The sequence below is a fragment of the Sarcophilus harrisii genome, chromosome 3 (genome assembly GCF_902635505.1).
Source record: "Sarcophilus harrisii chromosome 3, mSarHar1.11, whole genome shotgun sequence".
Lineage (NCBI taxonomy): Eukaryota > Metazoa > Chordata > Mammalia > Dasyuromorphia > Dasyuridae > Sarcophilus > Sarcophilus harrisii.
In genome coordinates, this window is record NC_045428.1 from 139,152,337 (window position 1) to 139,174,772 (window position 22,436).

The 22,436-nt window shown below is 32.3% G+C and overlaps 1 protein-coding gene across 1 annotated transcript in view; it reads left to right on the top strand.

Annotated features, from left to right (window-relative positions):
• Positions 1-22,436, top strand: part of GPC5 (glypican 5) — a 2,065,974-nt gene that overhangs the window by 371,935 nt on the left and 1,671,603 nt on the right. The window contains exon 3 of the mRNA XM_031963619.1: positions 5,807-6,501. Within this exon, the coding sequence (XP_031819479.1) occupies positions 5,807-6,501 (695 nt within the window). The remainder of the gene's footprint in view (positions 1-5,806; positions 6,502-22,436) is intronic.

Below are 22,436 nucleotides of genomic sequence, written 5' to 3' on the forward strand. Positions count from 1 at the left end.
GTACCAACTGAAACAAGATACAGGAATATCTGAGGAAGGAGACATATTTGCAAAATGTTTGATAGATAAAATTAAAACATAAGTATAATGAAAGAAAAAGTAGGTTGTGCGTTTAAAAAGTCATCTACACTATTCATTAGTGAAGTAGCCTTGAATTAATAATTTAATTCTCTGAGTTTTATTTTCCTAATCTATAAAAATTAGAATAATAAATTTTACAGGATTGTTGGAAAAATAAGATAGTGGGTATAAAGATTTCATCAACTTAATGCTCAATTTAAAAAATGCTCAATTTTAATTTTTATAAAGTCAGAAATCATCTTTTAACTTTATATCTACACAGTGCCTAGAAAATTAAAACTCAGAACATAGTATATCTATAGTAAGTAGTTTTTAATAGTTTTTAGATTGAATTAGTCAAAGAAAGAACTAATAGTTCTTTAGAATTACTCAATTATTCATTCTTCTTTAATAAATTTTGTAATTGTTAATCTTGGGAACATAAAGAAAATTCCTTTTCAAATAGTATTATCTTAATCTAAGTCATTAAGCAGTTAGCAAAGCTTGCTCTAAATACTTATTGTTTGATCTATAGACATTTGTGGGGTAGTGCTGATTTTTGCCACAGTAGTTAAAGAAACGATCTTAATGGTTTTCTGATGCTCTAAAATTACCAAAAGTTACTATCATTAAATGGATGAATCCAAAAGGGAACCTGAGTACATATATGGGGGACCAAACTAGGCCTTCCCCACACATGCCATACATGAAAAATTATTTCACCACATAATGGCATCCTGGCAGATTATCAGGAACTATCATTGCTATATTAATGATCACTATGTTATAGAACTGACTTATAAATTAATTGCCTCTATCCCATTTATTTTGCATTGATGACTTATTCCTGAAGAGTAAGATTATAAATTGCATAGTGTAGTCTTTAAAAAGATGGAGAGAAAAGTTACTTCATACTTTGTCTGCAAGTGTCATTCTGTTAGCAGGGAGACCCCACATACCAGTAGGGTATGATTATGAAAGCATTCACACATGATTATGAAAACATTTCCATATCATTAATAAAGCATTTATACATTCTTTGGGGTCTACTCAGGGCCAATGTTGCTCACATGACAGAAACCTAAAATGGAAAATCTAATAATTTGAATCTTGACAGTTTTGGAGAAGCTCAGTGAAAACATGGCTTGCAACTGGTTATAAGGATGTCTCCTGTTTTATTAAAATGATTCAGGAATCATTCCTTGATTCAGAACAACAGTAGAGAATATTAATGCATTTTTTTTCATTTAAACATTTAACTCTAATTCTAAAAAGAAGAAAACAACTAGGTTGGTAGCTGGTAACTAATTTAAAAAAAAAAAAGCTTTTCCATGCAGAGCGGGAAATTGAGTTCTTGTTATAAACTGTCTACAAAAGGACAAGGGAGTAATAAATCATTTGCTGACATTCTTTGTTGAATGCCCTGTGGATTTGCAGGGCACTGACATGTTAATTCAACCTGGAAAACTTCTCTTCAATTGAGAAGTACTTTGTACAATCTATTGATTATCTATGGTCTTTGTGATTTATTCTTTTATTTGTATATCATCTCCCCTTTAATATAGTGAACCCTTGAATTATAACAAACATTTTGAATCTTACAGTTTTCATCTATCAGAAAGCAAGAATAAAAAATGAAAAGTCATAAAATTCCTTTTCATGTAATGCTTAAATGGTCACTACAATATTTTTTCACAGACATTTCGTATTGACATCTCTTTTACCTTTAAAATGATGGCAAGATCCCATGAGGATGAAAGTTCTTTTGCTCTAAAAGAGCTAGAAGAAGCCTCAATTGATTTTGCAGTTTATTAAATTTCATAGTGGAAGTGGGCATCATCTGACTTTATTTTATTTAAATTTTATTTAAATTTAAGACCTTGATTTCAGGGTAAGTTGGGGTATTCAGAGGGAAAATAAAGTGCCCTTAAATAGGTTCATTGGGAAGTGAAGATGAGTAGGAGTATAAATTGTTCCCAAGTTCTGCATACTTCATTTTATATCAATTCATAAAGCCTTCTTAGGTTTTTCTGAAATCATACTCTTCATCATTTCTTATAGCACAATAGTGTTCCATCACATTCATGTACTATAACTTGTTCAACCATTCCCCAATTGAGGGGCATCCCTTCTATTTTTTGCCATCACAAAAAGAATTACTTAAAATATTTTTGTCCAGGGAGTTTCTCAGTATTAGAAATGTTTTATACAGAATCTGGTTATCAAATTTTTGACAATATTGTTCCCATTGCATTTGTAGTGATCTCTAGTGTCTCTTGAATAAGTTTGCACAAGTAGGACCCAGATTTTTGACTCTATTCACAGAGCTTTTAACTTTTTCAACAATATTAAGCATTCCATTTTTATTTTACGCATATGATCAGTATATATGTATACACATATGATCATACACAGAGCAGTATGCTAGCTAATCATATTTCAAAATCTGTACAGGTTCTTAGAATGTAAAAAAGAATCCTGCAAAGTCATAGACTTATTGATTTAAGGGGGGAAAGTACTTTAGAGGTCATCTGGTTTAAACCATAATTTTTTAGATGAGGACATCAAAATGCTGAGAAATTACATGCCTTACCCATGGTCATACAGTTAGTAAAAGTTTGAGCCAAGCTTCAAATACTAGCCCTCTGATGTCATATTTGCCCTTTTGAATAGTTATTACAAAATTAAATATTTTCTCCAACTTCTAACTTGTATCCTTGAATCTAGGATGGGCCTTCAATTTAGGCCAAACTTCATCATGACTGGTAAGCATCCTCTTGGTCTGTTCAATAGCAAAAATATTTCTGAAAGAAAAATTTCTTTGATTTTACTAAATTATTTTTAAAATATAAAAGTATTATTTTCTCCCCCTTGCAACTTCCCAGCCAGAAAAAGAAAATTCTCTAACAAATATTCATAGTCAAGCAAAGCACATCCACTATGTCTAAAGCCATTGATGTCATTTTACATCTTTAGTTTTTTTAATCTCTTTGTTAGAAGACCGATAGCAAAATGGACAATATTTGCTTTTTTGCCCCAGTTTTCTCCCACTTTCTTAGCTTCCTTTTAATCTGACATTATGATCTATGTGTGTACATGTATGTATGAAGTTTATTTACTTCCATTTAGAAATGTTCACACAATGCCCTGTTTTTCAGGGCATATCTATCATTGTCCTTTGGGTGCCTCACCATTGCTTATGTATTACTCAAAGGGTAAAGGAGAAATGAAGAGTGGAAGAGAGTAGATAGCAATATATTACTACCCAAGAACCTTACACAAGAAACATTATAACATATATCACCAAGAAAAATATAGCCAGAAAAGAAGGCGAGTTGTTTGTATAAAAGAGAAAATAATGCTGGATAAGTTCTGGATGGCACTGATAAATAAGTAATGTAAAAAAAGTGAAATGTGCCCCAGAGGATAACCAAAGGTCCCACAAAACAGATACAACACTTCAGTTTAGGTAGATTCATTTTGGTGTTTATTAAAATAATGTTTAATAAAAAGTTTGAGTCTTTGAGTATTCATTTATTAAGCATCTAACTTACATACAAAGAAAAAATAAAAAAAGTTACTTCCTTGTAAAAATAAACAATCAAGCAAACAGAAACAACAAAAAGAACAAAAACTAGAAGAAGGACTGGTACATTGAGTAGCTCCCTTGTAGATTTCTCTAGGATACAGATATGACTGAAATAAGGTGAGATGTTGATAGGTTTTCTACACAAATGGAGGAAATACTAATTCGTGAAGTCATAGCTCCTTTGGAATAATGAAGTATATTAGCTTGTGTTTCTTTCAAATATCTTTCATTTTAAAGGGTATGCTCTGTATTTGGGAGAGTAGCCCATATTTGAATGATTAAATATTTTTTTCTTGATATTTTTAGAGCAGGTGAGAAAAAAACAGTTTGTACCAACCAGATTACTAAAATGATAAATCAAGTTCCAAATAGTGATAATCTTCAGAAGTTGTAATCATTGAAACACACACATGTACACACACACACACACACACACACACACACACAAAATGAATCTGATAGTTTCAAACTTCCAAACAGTTTTTAGGAAGGTCTTTTCTTTATTCAAGTGTTGACAAGAGGCTGTTGAACCACTGAGTGTGACAGAGTGGATAATTAAGAACATAATCTTTAAAATAATTCTAATCTTCTCCAACAATGTTTTGACAGATAATGCCTATCTTTTATTTTAAGGTAGTGATTACCATGCCACATTTGAAGTTCATGGCATTAACTCTGCATGCAATTTAGAAGACCTAGAATCCTCAAATCTGCCAAAAGCAGAGATTTTTTTTTAACCTTTTTAGTGTGTCATAGAAACTTATGGTAGGCTAATGAAGGCTATGGATCATCCCTAAGGGGGAAAAAGCTTTTTAAAAGTCATGATTGAAGGCAATATTCCATTTCAGTTAGAGCTTAGAAAAATAGAATCTTATATTTTCTTCAATTGTCAGTTAATATGTAAATGGTAGTACTGTATACTTCTAGGGAAAAGAATTACTTAATACCTTCTTACTTGAGCTATAGGAAAAGGAACTCTTTAAAGTATTCATTAATAGAGGAATCAGTCATAACTAGCAAAGAAAGGTTCCCAGGTTATTAAATTCAGAAAAGCAAGAGTTCTTCATCCTTATACTGTTCATATTTCCAGCATTTAATCTTGTCATCACCTTACCTCCATCAGCACTGTTGTGACAAGAATTGTCCCTGGGAAAGCACCTCCAGAGTCTTATAATAATAGCTGTCTCTCACAGGGATCTATTCTGCTATTTCCTCACTTCACCTCCAAAATCAGATTGTCTTCTATGGCACCACTTCCCAGCCTCCCAAATATTTTTGTCTGGATAAAAAAAATACAGTTCTTACATTGGCTAGAAGGAAAGAGGAAAGAAGAATGAAGTAAATGCAATACCTTGCAAATTAACAGATATTTGGAAAAAAGAAAAAATAAGTTCACTTCTTTTAATATTTGTGTGGAGGATTATTATAATATGCTTAACACATTATTTTTATTACTATATAATAGTTGTACATAATCCTGCTACTTTTCATTATGAAAGAACTCAGTTAAATAATAAAAAAGTCATTTATGTGAAAGATTTAATGTCACCTTTAGTCATCTCCTATACATAATGGATTTCATGATAGGAAATTAAATGATTGGTGATATTTCATCTTTAATTAATTGGGTTGTGAAATAACTGCTGAACTAATGAGAGGATAGAACTACATTACATATAATTTCAATTTCCAGCTTATTTTGATAGATATCAGAAGTTGGTGGGGGCAAATGCAGTCATTTTATACTGTTGATCATATGTATCCTATATAACATGTCTTTCTACATTTATATAAGTATATATATATGCATATATATAATTTTTAAAGAAATAATCACTGAAATCTAAATTGATACCTCATAATAGCAGAAGGTAATGATTCATTTATTAGTTTTAGGTAGATTAATTGTCTGTGAAATTACTTCACTGTCTTGATCAAAATGTCAATTTAGTGTTTTAAACTTCAATGTTCCAGTACAAAGTAAGCTTCTTGAAGGTAGGTACTTGTCTTACTTTCATATACGTGTTCTCAGTTCCATATATGATACTGAAAATGTTAGAGCATGTAAGGTATTTAATAAATATTTTATTAATTGATCGATTAATGATTTGGTTAAATATTCAAATGTCTTATCTCTACTTTCCCTTCTTGTTACAGAGACCTTTGAAACTCTCATCAAGCAAGCAGAGAATTATACCAGCACTTTATTCTGCAACACTTATAGGAACATGGCTTTAGAGGCTGCTGCCTCAGTTCAGGAGCTTTTCACAGATGTAGGGCTCTTTGTGTTTGGCACCGACATCAGTCCAGATGAATTTGTTAACAGATTCTTTGATACGCTGTTTCCTCTAGTCTACAATCATCTCATTAACCCAGGTGTGACTGATATTTCCTTGGAATACTCAGAATGCATTCGAATGGCAAGGCGAGATATTAACCCCTTTGGAAATGTTCCCAGAATTGTAATGGGACAGATGGGGAGATCATTGTTACCCAGCCGAACTTTTCTGCAGGCTCTTAATTTAGGCATTGAAGTCATCAATACCACTGATCATCTGCAGTTTTCAAAAGAGTGCAGCAAAGCACTCCTGAAGATGCAATACTGTCCCCATTGTCAGGCTCTGACTTTAAGTAAGCCATGTATGGGGTACTGCCTTAATGTTGTAAGAGGCTGTTTGGCTAATGTGGCAGAGATTGACCCCCACTGGCGGGGATATATTCGATCACTGGAAGAACTTTCTGATACTATACATGGGACATATGACATTGAGCATGTGCTTCTGAACTTCCACTTGCTTGTTAATGATGCTGTTATGCAGGCTCACATCAATGGAAAAAAATTATCTGAGCAGGTAAGAAGCTGCTTCTATTCTTTTATTCTCCATCTAATTTATTATTCCTCTACCTTCTACTGGCTCCTCAAGAAATAATAATAATAACAACAAAACCAAAAAACCTACAGTAATTGAGAAACTAGACATTTAGTTCTGTTGTATATTAGTTTTGAAATTATCATTTAAACTTTTGTTGATATTTGAATAAAGGTCTTAAATCATTAAATCCTAGTTACTGATTAAATATTATATGCTTCTTTACTTTAAAAATAAAATCAAATGGTTTTGTTATAACAGTTTTCAATTCAAAAATATGTTGGAGATGGGAAATGCATTTTCTAAAGGTATTCACATTTGATCCACACTATTATATTTGTAATCTTTTTTTCTTTTTTCTTCCCACTGTTCATGTTCAAGACTTCTTTTTATGGATCTAAACACTTCCGTATACATGTAAGACAAATAGCTATACGGATGAACTTCAATAGAAAAAATAGAGTAATTAACCATGAAAAAATAATTTATTAGGATAGAATGGTTTAAGGAAGAGACATTTAAGTAATATACTAGTAACTTAATAGCTTGCTTTATATTATTAAATTGATCTGAAATTAATTCCAAAGGCATTTAGTCTAAAAAAAACCAGAAAATGTATTTTTATGATGATTCTATTAAATCATCTCAGGATATTTTATGAATTTTCAGACACATTTGTCATAATATCTTCAAAATGTGTCTTGTATGGTAATATTTTTGATTCTCTTGGCCCAAAGATTATGCAAAATCTCAAAATCTTTCTTTAAAAGACTACTTGAAGACTCCTTTGATACAGAATCATAAAACTATAAGGTTTGTTAATTTATTTAGCTCACCTTCCCTATTTTGTGGAAAACCATTTTCTTAAACATTTCCAATAAAAGCAGCTGCTTCTTTTTTTGTTTATATGTCTCATGTCCTTTAACATGTAGAAGATTATACTGATGTTTAGTTAAAACCTTTCTTTCAAGAACCCCAAGTCTATTGTCCTTTTCTCTGTGTATTTTCAATAACTACTTAGTCATACTGACACAGTGATAGAATACATCTGACATTGAATTATCACTCACTGTCTCTTAAATAATTAGATGAATCTAGTTCCCTTTACTTTTTTTCTCCCTTATATAGCAAATTTAAAATTTCATTTTAAATGTCAATAATAGTAAAAGTGCATTCTTTCACATTTTTGTGGATCAGAGCGCTCATAACTATGAGTATTATCATCAGTAATAAATATTTTAACCTAGATATACTTTCCCATCTTATAGGACTCCTGTTCATGTCTTCTCATAAACCCTGCCATATATGTAGGAGTTAATCCTACAAATCTATTGATATTGGGTGGATATTGCTAGAGCATGTTTTATCCAGCTCCTATCTGCATTCTTGCTGTATACTAGGTCTATTTACTTTTGTTGTCATACAACTCTATAATAATGCATTTAATACTCATTTTGCTAACCTATTCTAAATTGGTATTTTTCCACAATCTATTTGCTACCACTTTGTGTCTTTATATTGTGATATCATCTTTGAAGAAAAATTTTTTTACAGAAACCTCAACATTTTTTCTTCATTTTTGTCTGCTGTCTTTCTAGTTTTATCCTCACGTGATTTAGAATGTTCTCTTTTAATTAAATTTCTTACTAAAGTTTCTCTTATTTTTTTTTCTGTTCACTGATTTTGTCCATTTTCCATGTGCCAATTGTGAAATTATTAATTGCATGCCATATTTCCTTATTTTTAATTTTCTCTATCTTTAAAAAGTCAATTATTTTGATTATACACAAACAGTTAATTCAGAAAGAACTAGTAAAATTCATGTAAGTTTTGGGCATTATTATTTAAATTCCCCATCTGTTAAAGTCAAGTATCTGAGCAATGCTACCCATCTACAGGATTCAATTGACAGGATTCTGGAGGTACCCCTGTCAGGTGGGTGTGTATTTCCCTAATGTTGTAAGATTCAGCATTCCTGTGTATTTTCCCCAATATCAATAGTAAATGATAATATCCCAATATCATTTAATAAACTAAAATCAGTTAAATTTCACAAAGATGTTTTCTGAGAAGAGAAAGTAAAAGCAGATGCTACAAATATTTTCCCCTAACACTTAGGACACATTCTCAGTATCTGGGGGAGAACAGATTGGAATTTAAAGTAATTTCTAGAATGCACTTGCTCTCATCATATTTATTTCCAAATTTGATACAGATGGTGTTACAGCTCAATCGATAAAGCTCCTTTTGGTTGTTCTTGGTCCGTGGTGGGTCCTTATCATGTTGGCAAGCTACAAAACTTGGTTCATGGCTCCTGCATTTAATCTATCAAAGTTGTAGAAGGTTGTAGAGGTCTCTAATACATCCTTCATCTAAAAGAGCGTAAGAATAAACTCAAACAGGGACATAACAGAAGCCCATATTCATGGACCACATGTTAGACTTCATGAGAATAGTTCAAGACATTTCCTTATTTGTAGACTTAAAACTGTACAAACAGGATGTTTGTCAAACAGGAAAGACAAAGATTCTTGTTTTGAGCAGTTAGCTACCTTTGATTGTGCTCCATTTCTGGCACTGAAGCCAATCAGAAGTTTGTCCACCATAGAGTTAGCAGACCTAAACCAGCTACAGAAGTTTGTACATGCTCCAAAAATCTATCTGGTGATTGAATTAGCTGTGCACATTATTTTGTACATAAAAGAACTGCATTTATTTCTAGCAGTTACATCCGTTTAAATATTGCAGTCAATTGAGGCAATCAATAAAACTAACCTATTCCACTTGAATTAAAGTTACAAAAGTGTGTCCTGACACCTTTGTGGGGGGAAATTTTGAATCATTCAATCAGATGTATGAAGTGAATATGAACAAGGCCTGGGAATATCCATTCAATCAAGGCATTAAAATTGGATGTGACAGGAAGTCTGTTTAAATTGGTTGAGGGATTTGGTCATGCCCTATGGGGTTTTCATAAAACCAGGATGCAAGTTCACAATCAAAGAATCCAGCATTTTGCAGCTTAGTGGTTAAAAAAACCCTCTAAGAACTGAATGAAGGATGGGTTAAGAAAGGAGAAAGGTTAGTTTTGTTCTTTTCCTCAAAACCCTTTCTAAGATTAGCCAGAGGATAACTCCATGAGCTTTAAAGGATTGGAGGATTTGGACATTTTCCTTTTGTCTCCTGGTAAGCAATAGAAATTGGCCATAAACACAGCCATATACATCAAGAATTGAGAACAAAGTAGACATATTGAAGAAGGAAAATCCAAGGCTCAACATTACCCCCTATAATATAACAATTTCCAGTTATCCCAGTTACCTGAGTTTGAGCCCATTTTCCTTTGCTCTCTACATATACTTGTACTTCAATGTGATTGATAGTATGAGTAATCTATTGAAGAATATAGGAGTGAATAGATAAAGATATTTAAAAAACAAATGTAGAGAAGAATAATCAGAAGGAAAATAAGAATGTTAATTCTACAAGTATCTCAAGGCCCATTGTGTGGGAAAAAAATTTAACTTATTCTTTTTTGGTCACAGAGAGTAGAAATCCCAAAGGCACTAGGAAGGCTCTCTTTATCAGCCTCTGTTGTCTATCCCTTCAGCCTCTAAGATTGCCTAGTTTAAACAACTTTTGAGGTCATGATGAAGGTATCTTTAGAAAGGTCTGGTACTTGGTCATCCAGATAGATTCACCTTTCTCCTCCTTAATTCCTCCCTCTAAGCTACCAAGTTTCTTTCTGCTCCCCATTCCTGTCTAATATCCCCTGAATTCTAAAAGATTGAACTCCTTCATTTTCTCTGAACTGAACTTTTCCCTGAAAGACTATATTTCCCCAAAACAAATTGTTCATTCATTTGTAACTTTGAAATTGAAGGTATTTTCATAAATAAAGTAGTATCCCTTTGTAACCTGTGATAGATACCTGACTTGATTTCTTCAGATCAATTGAACTATTAACCAGATCTTTATTTCACTATTTTTATAATATTTTTAAAATTATTACTCTCCTTAATATATTATATATTACCACTCCTGGTGGTGATTTTACCACATCAGAAATAACATAGATTTGGAAATAGGGTCTGAATCCTATCTTTGTTATTACACCATGCAAGGAAAGATAAACATTTTATCTTGTGGAATCATAAATTTAGAACTGGAAGGGGTCTTCAAATCATCTATTACAATACCTTTATTTTACAGAGGAGGAAATTGAGATCCAGAGTTTAGTAACTAGCCCAAAGTCATTTAGCTATTAAGTGGCAGGGCAAATTATGAATTCTGGTTTTCTGATTTTAAATCCAAAACTTTTTCTTGGGCAAATTTATCCAGACATCCATTTTCTTATTGCACAGAATGAAAAAAGTAAATTATATTATTTCTTAATTATTTTCTCTGGATCTAATATTTTATGGTTGTATAGTAAGGAGAGGAAGAGATGAATTTGAAGACTATCCCAATGTTTCTAAAATCAATCTAAGCAGCTGGCTATGTATTTTTCCTTCTCATGAGATGAAGCATGTTCAATTCAACAAACTGAACACTCCATTTACTATGTCCCTCAAGGTTAAAGTTTCTTTTTTATGACTAGGTTTACAAACATGATTTTTTTTTTTTTACTTAAGCTCTTCATTCTGTGATAGTTTTTAAGAGGAAATGTTCTTTGCTCCAAGGAGTCTTTCTTCTTGAGTACAGTTTGAGTAATGTAATACATAGTTTTAGGACTATCTTGAGGGAAAAAAAACTATTATAGCCAATAAATTGTACATTCTTTCTTATGAAATAATGAAGGCTTTCCACCACGAGGATAGGAGTAGAAATAGTTCTGAATTTCCTGTAAATTGACTCATTAATATTTATTTCTGCCAGTCTTGAGTGATTTATAAAGTGATTATCAAGCTTTCATAAGCAGTTTACACATCAATGAATTTAGAAAACGCAAAATAAATGATGAGTGTCAGCAAATAATGACTTTTTCCACACACTCAAAGCAATCTTTTCAAGTCTAGGACTACCAAGTCTTTTCCATTTTAGATATGTATGTGTATGTATGTGCATACATATGCATATATATAGGTATATATATATATATATATATATATATATATATATATACTTTCAAAAATTCATAGAGGATTTAGATTTAGGACAACCAACTTTTTTTTAATTGTTTGAGTATGTGTACACACACACACACACACACACACATATGGATACACACACTTTTAAAAATTTGTAAAGGAAACTAGAAGGGTTGAGCTCTAGGATGTAAAGGGCTGAAACTCCTGAGTTTCTGCACTGAGGTCGGACAACCAAACACTTAAGGCTAACTACCGATTGGACAATACTCTATAAGCATATGCTTGGAAAATGGCCCTTCCCATTATCCTGTGCTGACTCGATAATTGGTGTTTACAGAGAATTGTAGGAGGGACTAGGGGGTGGAGTAAGACTAGCCAGGGCCACTTTTTGAGTGGGAGACGAAGAGGAGAGGTTGTGGAGATCCTGCGTCTATCCAATTCACTTCTACCCCTAAAGACCAAGAATAAAGACCAAGGACTTTTGTTTAACCTGACTCCAGCTGATTCTAAGGCATCCAGGGTACTAACTCAGTCTTCACACTAGATGGAGAGATTTGCATATCTCTGACTAGGATGAAAGAAATCTGAGGGGTACAATTCAACAAATATAACTCCTGAAAAAAATCATAAACACCTTCATTAATGTCAATTCTATTTAATTTATTTAAAATTAGTCATCACTTTCATGTTGACTCTGTCACTTGATTATATGATTATGTTGATATTTAGACTTGCTATATTTCTTATTCAAGCAGAGACTAGACCATAGGATTTAATTCTAGAAGGGGCTTTACAGGTTCTCTCCATTTCAGACAAAGATATTGAGGCCCTAAGAGTTAAATTGAATTGCCTAAAGATGCAATGATTGTTAAGTAGAAGGATAGAAATTAACCCCTGTCTCTTCTAATTCTAAATCCAGCATAATCAGTTTTGCTATAACATGACTTGGGTGCGCTTAAAAAATCATTGCGTTAGATATGCAGAATCTCAATAAAAGGAACAAGTTTTATAAGATATTTATAAGAAATTCATTAGTGACAGTCAAAAATGATAGAAACTAATAAACATGGTAGCATAGTTTCGTATGTTAAATGATTAATAAATACATGAATGCATCAATAAGTAGTGATGGTGTTCACTGCCTTGAATTTTGTCTCACTCTGTGTCCTGATTATAACAGGAGGTGGACTGGCAGATTTGGGGAAATCTTGGTGGGCCAAAATTCCAGAACTGGGTCCTGGGCTTGGAGATAGGAACAGACCAAATCTTTGCAGTCCATGGTTTCTACTGCAGCAAGAGATATAAACAGATTTAGAACTTTACCTTAACAAAAATCATAAATTTACCTGTGGATGTGGGCATAGAAAGAATTGCTCTTTGAGAATTTTTGTGAAGTGGCAGAGTTTTCTGCACCAATGAAATTGTGCATAAGAAAACACAAAATTTGCTGGGTGTTAAAATCATTTCCCTAACTTATCATATGAGGTAGGACAAATTTGTGTTTTCAAAACAAATTTTATACCAGAACTGATTGTACTGCTGGTTAAATAATGCTTCCTTAGATTTACTGAGCATCTATCATTTAATAATGAAAAAGCCAACAATAATAGAAATATATAATGATATTAGAAAAATAATTATAGCTTTTCATAAAATGTGTTTAAATACAGGGATAATTCAATACAATTTAATATACAACCCTTTTCTGGAGAAAAAATAAATATGGACTTTGGAGAGATTGTTGAATGTTATATTGTGGTAATATTGAACAATTTGGGGTTGAAAAGTCTGTATTTGAATTACAGTCTAATATTTATTGGCTATTTACCGATTTTAAACTCTCTGAGCACCAGCATTTTCATCTATAAAATTGAAATGACAATAACACCTAACTCAGGCTCAAATATATGTATATATCTACATATAAGTAATAATAATGGTTAGAATTTATAGAGTGCATTAAGTTTTATAAACAATTTATGTGTATATGTGTGTATGAGTGTGTTTTATTGGTTTTCACAAAAACCTCTATAAAATAAGTTCTGTTACAATTCTCATTTTACAAATGAGGAATCTGGCTCTCAGAGAGGTTAAAGGATTTGAACAGGGTCACACAGGTAGTCAGTGTTTGAGGAAATATTTGAACTAGGATCTTTCTAACTCCAGGCCCATGTTTACACTGCCAATAGGCATGCCAAATATTTATAAATCAAATTATTTATTTTCCAAATTAATGTGATTATGTCATAAAGCTCCACTTGTTTATAAGAAGCAGGTTGACTCTTCTGTGACTTTTTTTTTTAAAAGCATAATAGCTTAATCCTTTTTAGGAAGACTTGTTAGCAAAGGCATAGGCAATAACAGATTTGCTAATCCTAGTGCTTTAATTGAAAAATGTTCATCTCAGTCTCACTATGTAATGTCATAGGTGAGATTTGAAATCTTTTTAAGAAAGCTGAGTTTAACACTGTTTCTCTGGAATTTATCAAAAGTTTTTTTCTGAGAAATTAAAAACTCTGGAAAATGTTAATAGCAGCAAGAACACAATTTCCACTGTAAGTAGTCACAGTTAATTTGTCCCATGAACATTTTGGTGTAGATGCATACCATTTTTCTAACCTCTATTCAGTGTGTGGCATCTAAATTGCTTTGGAAATGCTGTGTAATCTAATTTATAAAACCTCCTGAAGTTGAGCATAAAAGCTGAACACCACAGATTGTTGTACCCTAATGGCACTAAAGAGACTAATATCTGATCAAATCCCCTACACACACATATCCACATGTGAAGAGCAGAGCGATGGTATGCTAAATTATTATCAATTCTCAGGAATCTTTAGTTCTACCTACAGAAATTGAAATATAACACAAGAGCAATTACATGGTAAAATCAAGTCTCACACTTACCTGAATATGTAATGTGAGAGTTCTTGAATGGCAGTGATTTTTGCCTAAATTATCTGGATAATTGCTTCAATTCTCTGCTTTCCATTGTATTGATGCCTTATCTTAATGCATTTTGTAATTTTCTTTTTTTAAAATGAATTTCAGTGATTGTTACTATATGTTCAATTTCAGCCACTTACTACCTTAATTCCATATTATCATAAGATAGTCTGACTGGTTTGACTACATTTCCGTTTTCTCAGATCAAAGTCTAAAGCTTGGGTACCTAGTGGCTGTCACATGAAAATAAGCAATATGCATGAATGTATAAGATATAATTCCCCTAAAAATAATTGTTTATATTTTTTTAAGATTAGATAGTAAAATAAATCCAAAATTCCTCCTCTTTTATATTGTCAGAGAAGACTGTCTTACAAATGTGTGAATGTAAAAGATAGCTATGCAAATAAAATGGCACCATGGTAATATGAATATAGAAGAGGTTTTGAAGATAAGACTTGGATTCAAGTCTTAATTCTGATATAAACTAACTCTCTGTGACCTTGGGCAAAACACTTAATTCATAAGTGTTATAAACTCAAATTGCCAAACACATGGCACCACAGATAGCACTCTGTAGTTTGACTTGAAGCAGATTAAAATATAATTGAAGATTATTTAACAAAATGAAAAACAATACAATAAAACATTGCCTTTTAAATCTGTTGATATGTAATCCAGAGAAAATCTGATATATAATACAGTTACTTTCATTTCTATTTGAGTTTGACACCAGTACTGTAGTACTGTACTGTATTGTAGTACTCTAGGCAATTATTTAAAAGTATAAACTACAGAGATGGTGCATATTTGTACTGGTAGTTTTCTCACTTAGAAGTCCCCTATAGTAGTAAAATCAAGAGCCTTGTCCCCATGTAATTATAATAATTCTATAGTTAATGACTGAAAATTGATCATTAAACCCTATTGTATTATTATTTTTTATTAAGAACATTACCAAAAAATCTCAAGCTGTCCTCAATTATTTATTGGGTGCAAAGTTTTATGAATTTTGTTTTCTATGATTCAACTTCTGAGAGTTGAAAGACTTCTGTTAGATCTGTTATGTCAACATAATACTAGTAATTATTGTATTTACAAATTAGATTATAGAGAAATATCCTTTAATATTCATATGCTAGAGGCTGAGAATCTCCCTCATGATCATATTAACCAAGAAAAATATCTGAAAATATTTTCATGAGTTTGCTTGAAATTAATTAAATGCACTAATAACTCTAGGCTTGCCTGTACAACTTCCTTAGAGCCGTAGGGTGCAGGGTGAATCAAACATTTTAAGAAGCATTCATCCGCACTAACCTTTATGTGACCCTGAAAAGAAAGAAAAAAAAAAAAAAAAAAAAAAAAAAAAAAAAAAAAAAAAAAAAGACTTTGAGCAAAGATTTAAATATGTGGCTTCCCTTTCCTTTCCCCTTTCCCTTCTTCTTTTTCACTTGCTTCCCTCCCTAATTCCCTCCCTTCTCTCTTTTTTCTCTCTCTCTCCCCTCCCTCATTCCCTCCTTCCTTGCCTCCCTCTCTCCCTTCCTCCCTCCCTCCCTCCCTGTCTTCTTTTTCCTCCTTTTCCCTCTCCCTCTGTCCCTTCTTTTGTTTCTCCCCTCCCTTTGTTGTTGTTGTGGATATTGAATTTAAATCCTTTAAAAGAGAAGGTTCTTAAAGAGCTTGTATTTTTTATATATTTTGATGACTGTGATTAATTATAGTAGATTTCCTTTGTAATCTTATGTATTTTTCCATAAAAAATGATAAAACTTCATCATACCTTCAAAGGGATTCATTCATCACACACACAGGAAGAGAGTGAAGAGGGGAGAAGGGAAAAGGAAGAGGAAGAAGGAAAAGGAGGGAGAGGGAGAAGAGAGGGAAGAAGAGAGAGAGAGAGAGAGAGAGAGAGAGAGAGAGAGAGAGAAAGAGAGCATGCTACAGAGAGATACAGAGAGACAGAAAGAGAGAGGACAAGAGAGAGAGGAGATAGTGAGAGATAAAGAGAGAGAGGATGAGAGAGAGAGGAGATAGACAGAGACAGAAAGAAAGAGAGATACAGAGAGATACACAGAGAGAGAGAAAGAGAGAGAGAGATACAGAGAGATACACACACAGAGAGAAAGACAGACAAAGGGAGGGAGGGAGAGAAGGAGGAAGAGAGAGAAAGAGAAAGAAGAGAGAGGAGAGAGAGAGAGGAGACAGACAGACAAGATAGATGTACTCTTAACTTTTTGACTGCTAAAAATAAGATGGAGTTAACAGATTTTTAAAGTTTATGTAGCCTGTAAATAGGAAGATTAACAAAGTAAATATTTTGAAAATGAACTTTTTCACAATTTAAAGTAAGTGACTATGTAAATACTTTTTAAAAATTTATGTCACTTTTTAAAAACTTGCTTTTAATTGAATTTTTTTTTGGTTGGAAACAATATCTCACATTTATATAGGACTTTCATATTTTTTTTCAGTCATTTCATTTTCATAATACACACCATGAGATATTATTATCTCCATTTTACAGCTGAAGAAGCTAAGTTTCTTCAGTGAAATGATTTACCCAAGTTGTGTGAGGCATGATTTGAACTCAGGTTATCCTAAATCCCCCTGTGCTATCTTCACTGTTCCACCAAGCTGCCTACTATGTGTCATAAGAAGACACAATTGATCATGTTGGATGAAACGGTTTGATGTAGTAGAAAGAAAAAACAGTAATAATCTCTGTTCAGCTACTTAACCACTTATGTGGTCCTTAGCAAGTCAGAGCACCTCTCTAATGCTTAAATTCTTTTCAACAAAATAAATTGGTTATAATTAGATGACTTTTAATTTTTAGATTTAAAGCTTTCATCTTATGTCATATTCTGGGTGAATTTTGTCGGTGAGTTTTTTTTTAACCTGAATTTTATCATTCTTGAGCTATCTTGACATTATATTAACTACATTGATGCTACCAGTCACTTGATTGCAGCCTTGGTGAGACACAATACAGAGCGATGGGAAAAATGAATAGTGAACAGCTATAACACATTTAGGTTTTGCCCTGAGATATTTGAATTGACTGAATTATGATTTAATATATACTTATATTCAGTCTAGTTTCCTTTAGGTCATTTTTCCTTTATATAAGAGTAGGAAAACTGGCATGTTAACCAAGAGAATTTGTCAAAATTTGTAAATCTACTTTAATATTCTATAAGGATTTAAATCTAACTAGTTTAGATATGCTTTTATTTTCCACTTAAAAGCCATCAATTTTTGAAAATAGAAAATATGGTTTTTATTTCAGTCCAAGGAATCAATATAATTCCATTATCCAGTAATATGCATTGGACCTCACCCACACTTTTTCTTTCACGGTGATCTTTGTTCATGTTCTGTTAAAAAAAACAAAACAAAAAAATAAATCCACTACTCAACATCTTAAGATGCTTTAAGATTTTTAACATTATGTGGATACCAGCACTCATTATTAATTTTCATTTGCTCATATGTGACTGACCTCTTCTTTTCTGAATATCTTAAATCACTTCTTGCATTTAAAGCATATTGCTTTCAAGCTGTAACCCATTTAATATCATGTGTCTCTCCTTTGCCATATGATTCTTCTGAATTTGTGGTATTCTATGACTTGGGAACAAATAGTGGTAGTACTAGTAGAATTTTGATATATAAAAAGATGGGCTTTTGATTAGCTTAGTATCATTCCAATCCCTATATCATTTCCAAGTATAATCTATTCTATTCTACTTCTAGGTCATTATCAGTTTCAGTGCTTGTCCAAGATACATGCATGGTGGGGCCAGTTATGTGTTGAGCATCTTGTATTGAACATGTTGATCTGAGCAACAAGAATTCTTCATCTTTTTTTGTTTTTCCTATGTGGATTGCTAGTATTCTCTGATTGATGCCTTCAGTATGTACGTCATTCATTAATAGGAGCTTCTGGTGGACCTAACCATCATTAGCGAGACCTGTGAATTGTATGTAGCAGAAAGGACCCAATTCTAGATTTAGAATTGCAATGGAGTCAAATTCAAATAGAAGTAGATCCATAAAGCTCATGTCTGGTTACATATAGAATTAGTTTTAAAGTATAGTATTATTTATGATTTATTATATTTTTATTTATTTTGTCAGATATTTCATAATTACATTTTAATTTGATATGGGTTTCTTGGGTGTTACAGACAGCCAAGTTTGACAACTTTACAGAGTCCTTAAAGATCATCTAATTTTAAAGATAAAAATCACGTTTTATAGATGAAGAAACTAAGCCTTAAAGAGGAGTTATTTCCCCAAGATGACACAGGCAGAAAGTGACAGAGTAAGGCTGTGAACTCATGTTTTCTGATTATACATTTTCCACTATTGTATATTATCTTTCAGTAGTTGATATCTTTGATGAGCATATTTACGATATTTTATTTTGAGCCTTGCATTAGGTTGATAATCAGAGGATTATTGAGCAAAATTATTTCTGTGATTGCATCTACTAAATTGTGCTTAAGGAGCTTTTAGTTGGAAATAAATCTATTTCCAACTCCAATTACAATTCCAAAAAGTATGTTTTGCTTCACTTTTTCAGAAACTTGTTTTCGTTTTGTCATAATACACACATCTGTATCTTATCTTATCTATAGCTTTCAGCAATTGTGAAAGTATAACATCTATAAGTGGGAATTTATGAGTATGAGATATTTTATACACACACATACATGCGCATACAAACATGGTCAAACACAATTTATAGATAGCTTTGTTCAACAATGTTAACTCTTTATGACAAAGAATGGCTTGATAGGTGAGAGAGGGATAAATTCAGAGATTCAATTTTCAAAACAATTTAAATTTAAATTTAAAATTTAATTTTAATCAATACATTTTAGAAGGAAAAATGATATAAAATATGAGAAAGGTCTCATGCTTCATCAGAGATAGCTATGGTACAACACCATAAACATTTAATGACTGATGAAATAATAAGCATATATTATAAGATTTCTACCTATGTACATGAATGATAAATACAGGATAGATGGAAGCACTAGAGAGAAAGCACTAAAATCAAAGGGAACTGGGAAAGACTTCTTACAGAAGGTAGGTTTTAGCTGAGACTTGAGGGAAGATGGGAAACCAGAAGGCAGAGAAAAAGAGAGACATCATTGTAAGAATGAGGAACAGCCAAGGAAAATGTATGGAATCAGATGGGATATCTTCTGAAAGGAACAACAAAGAGGTTGGTATCATTGGACAAAAGAATGTAGAAGGAAGGGAATAAAGTGCTAGGGGACTGGAAATATTAAAAGAATTGAGTTGAGTTTCATGTTTTATTTTTAATGTTATATATCATTTTCTCGCAGTTAATTTGGTGTTTTCTGGTTCAGGTATCTTAAAAAATGGACGCTTTAATGATTTCAAAATTGTTGTCCCCTTGCCTTTGAATTCTTTAGTATATGTTTGATCCAAGTTCATCTTTAAATTTGTTCCTGATTTCACCTTCTGAAATGCTAATTCTATTTATTCATGCAAGATTTTTATTTTCCCTGAGTGGTCTTTTTTTTAAACATCTAGTGAATTATTTCAGCAACTGTGACTCTTCTATTTGAGGAGCTACTGATGATTAATTTCATCCTATAGAATAAAACTAAATGATTAATCCAGGCAGGATTATTTTCATTAGTTATTATTACTTATACACTGAAAACTCAAAGGCAACTCCATTTGGGGGTTCTAATTTTCTAATTAGAAGAAACAAAGTAATATGTAGTTTTGATGTATTTTTTTTTCTTCTTGTAAGAAAAGTCAATGATATTCTATTCTAGCTGCTTGACTCTTTATCTATTTGCTTATCAAAGGTTCAACAGATTTACTTTCTTCTTTTATTGTAACTTTTGTACAATACTGTATCTCTTATTCTTTTTCTCCCTTCTTGGGTTTCTTTTAACAGCTGCCCACTCGCTAAGATAACAGTAGCTTCAGTCAAGATTATTCTGAGGATATTTATTGGCATTCAAGTTGATTCTGAGATAACTGACATCCCCTGAGGTTATTCATTATATTTCATATCTAGGTTAATTATGAGAACCAATCTATTGTAGACTTTTACTCCTATTTATATCTAAGTCCACTAAGTTTCTTGAATATGTACAAAGGCTGCATGGCTTCAGAGATTAATCAGTGTAGAAAAGTAGTGTAGAAAAGACTATGTAAAAGCTAGGCACTTGTACCCTAGCCAGTTAGCATTCAGGCACATATGAAAGCCAGGTCACATGGCACTCTTCTTCAAGAATACCAGAAGATACCAGTACCTTACAAATAAGGACTGATGTTTCAGAAATAGAATTCCCCCCCCCCCCTTTGGATAAGTAAGAACAATTGAGTCTTAGATTATGTTACTATAGAAAACCTCAGCTTTTGAGTTTACTACTACTTGTGTCACTGTGGAGAGACTGGCAAAATAAAAACAGAATTTACATAGGCCCAGAATGCAGGTCCCTCAAATTCAAAACCCTCAAAATCAAAAATTGTATAAAGGATGTAAAATTGAGCCTATTTTAAGATAGTAGTGAATAAACAAGTTGGTTGTCCTTGACTAGGAAAAGGTTCATTGCATTATCAGAGACTGCAGTAAAAGAAAGTAAAATGGAAGCATATTTTAAGAGGATTTGTGATAAAGAAGAGGGGGAAAGAGAGAGTTCTTAATGAGTGATTTCAATTACCATATCAACCTAAGAAAAGTGGGGTTTCATATATTACAACAGAAATGTTGTGCTTCTATTTTCATTAATGACGAGAACAGATTGCTATCAAATTGAGGGAAAATCTGATATTTTTCCTATATACTTATTTTGTCTATAAATTCTCTCTGGATGATCTAGCTTATGTACATTTCAAACCAATTTTTTTTCACATTGTTTTATCTTTCTGCAGCCTTAAACTGTTTTGTGAGATAGCATTGCTCACCATCTGCCATCCTCTCTTGGAATGTTTTACCAATAAGTTTGCACTCTAAGCCAATGTTGCTTTTATTTTATCAAATTCTATTTTATCAAATCATCCTTATAAGAAATTACTAGGGCAAAGGTGTAGGAGATGGATTGTAATGGAGTGATGTTTGATGCAGGAAAACCAATTAGGAGGTCACTATAATAATTTAAACAGGAAAAGATGAAGGCATGGATTAAGATAATGGCTGTGTGAATAGAGATAAGAGATTAGACATAAGCAGTCTTTGCTGAAGCCAGTTGTGAGACTTCATTTTTATATTTGCAGTAGAGTATTTACATCTTTAGTTATTGGCAATTGCTATATAGTAGTATAACTTTGTTTATTGTTTTATTGATTGTCTAGATTTAAGAAAATGATAGAGAAAATATTATTAAAGTACACTAAACAAACATGTGTTATATATGCATTTTCCATCCAAGAGAGGTGACTTAAAACATTCAGCATGCCCTTGGATAAAAGAGATGATATGGAGGTAGAAATGGCAGACAACCGATTGGAGAGGTAGGATAAAGAAAAAAGAACACAGAGAACACAGAAATTCTGAATCTAGGGGATTGGAAAAATAGTGTTGCCCATGAGAAAATGAAGAAAACCAATGGAGGGAAAGAAGGCCTTAGAGAAAAGTAAATGAGTTCTCTTTTGAACAGGTGGATAATAAAAGAACTTTGGAACATTTAGTTTGAAATGTCTAGGAGGCAGCTGTTGATATGGAACTAGAGCTCAAAGGACTATCTCGATATGTAGATCTGTTTGAAACCTGCTACAGAGATGATAATTATATGCATAGAAGCTCTTGAGGTCACTAACAAAGTTAATGAAGAAAGAAGAGAGGAGGGCCTGAACAGAGCTTTTTTGAGAAATCTACAATTA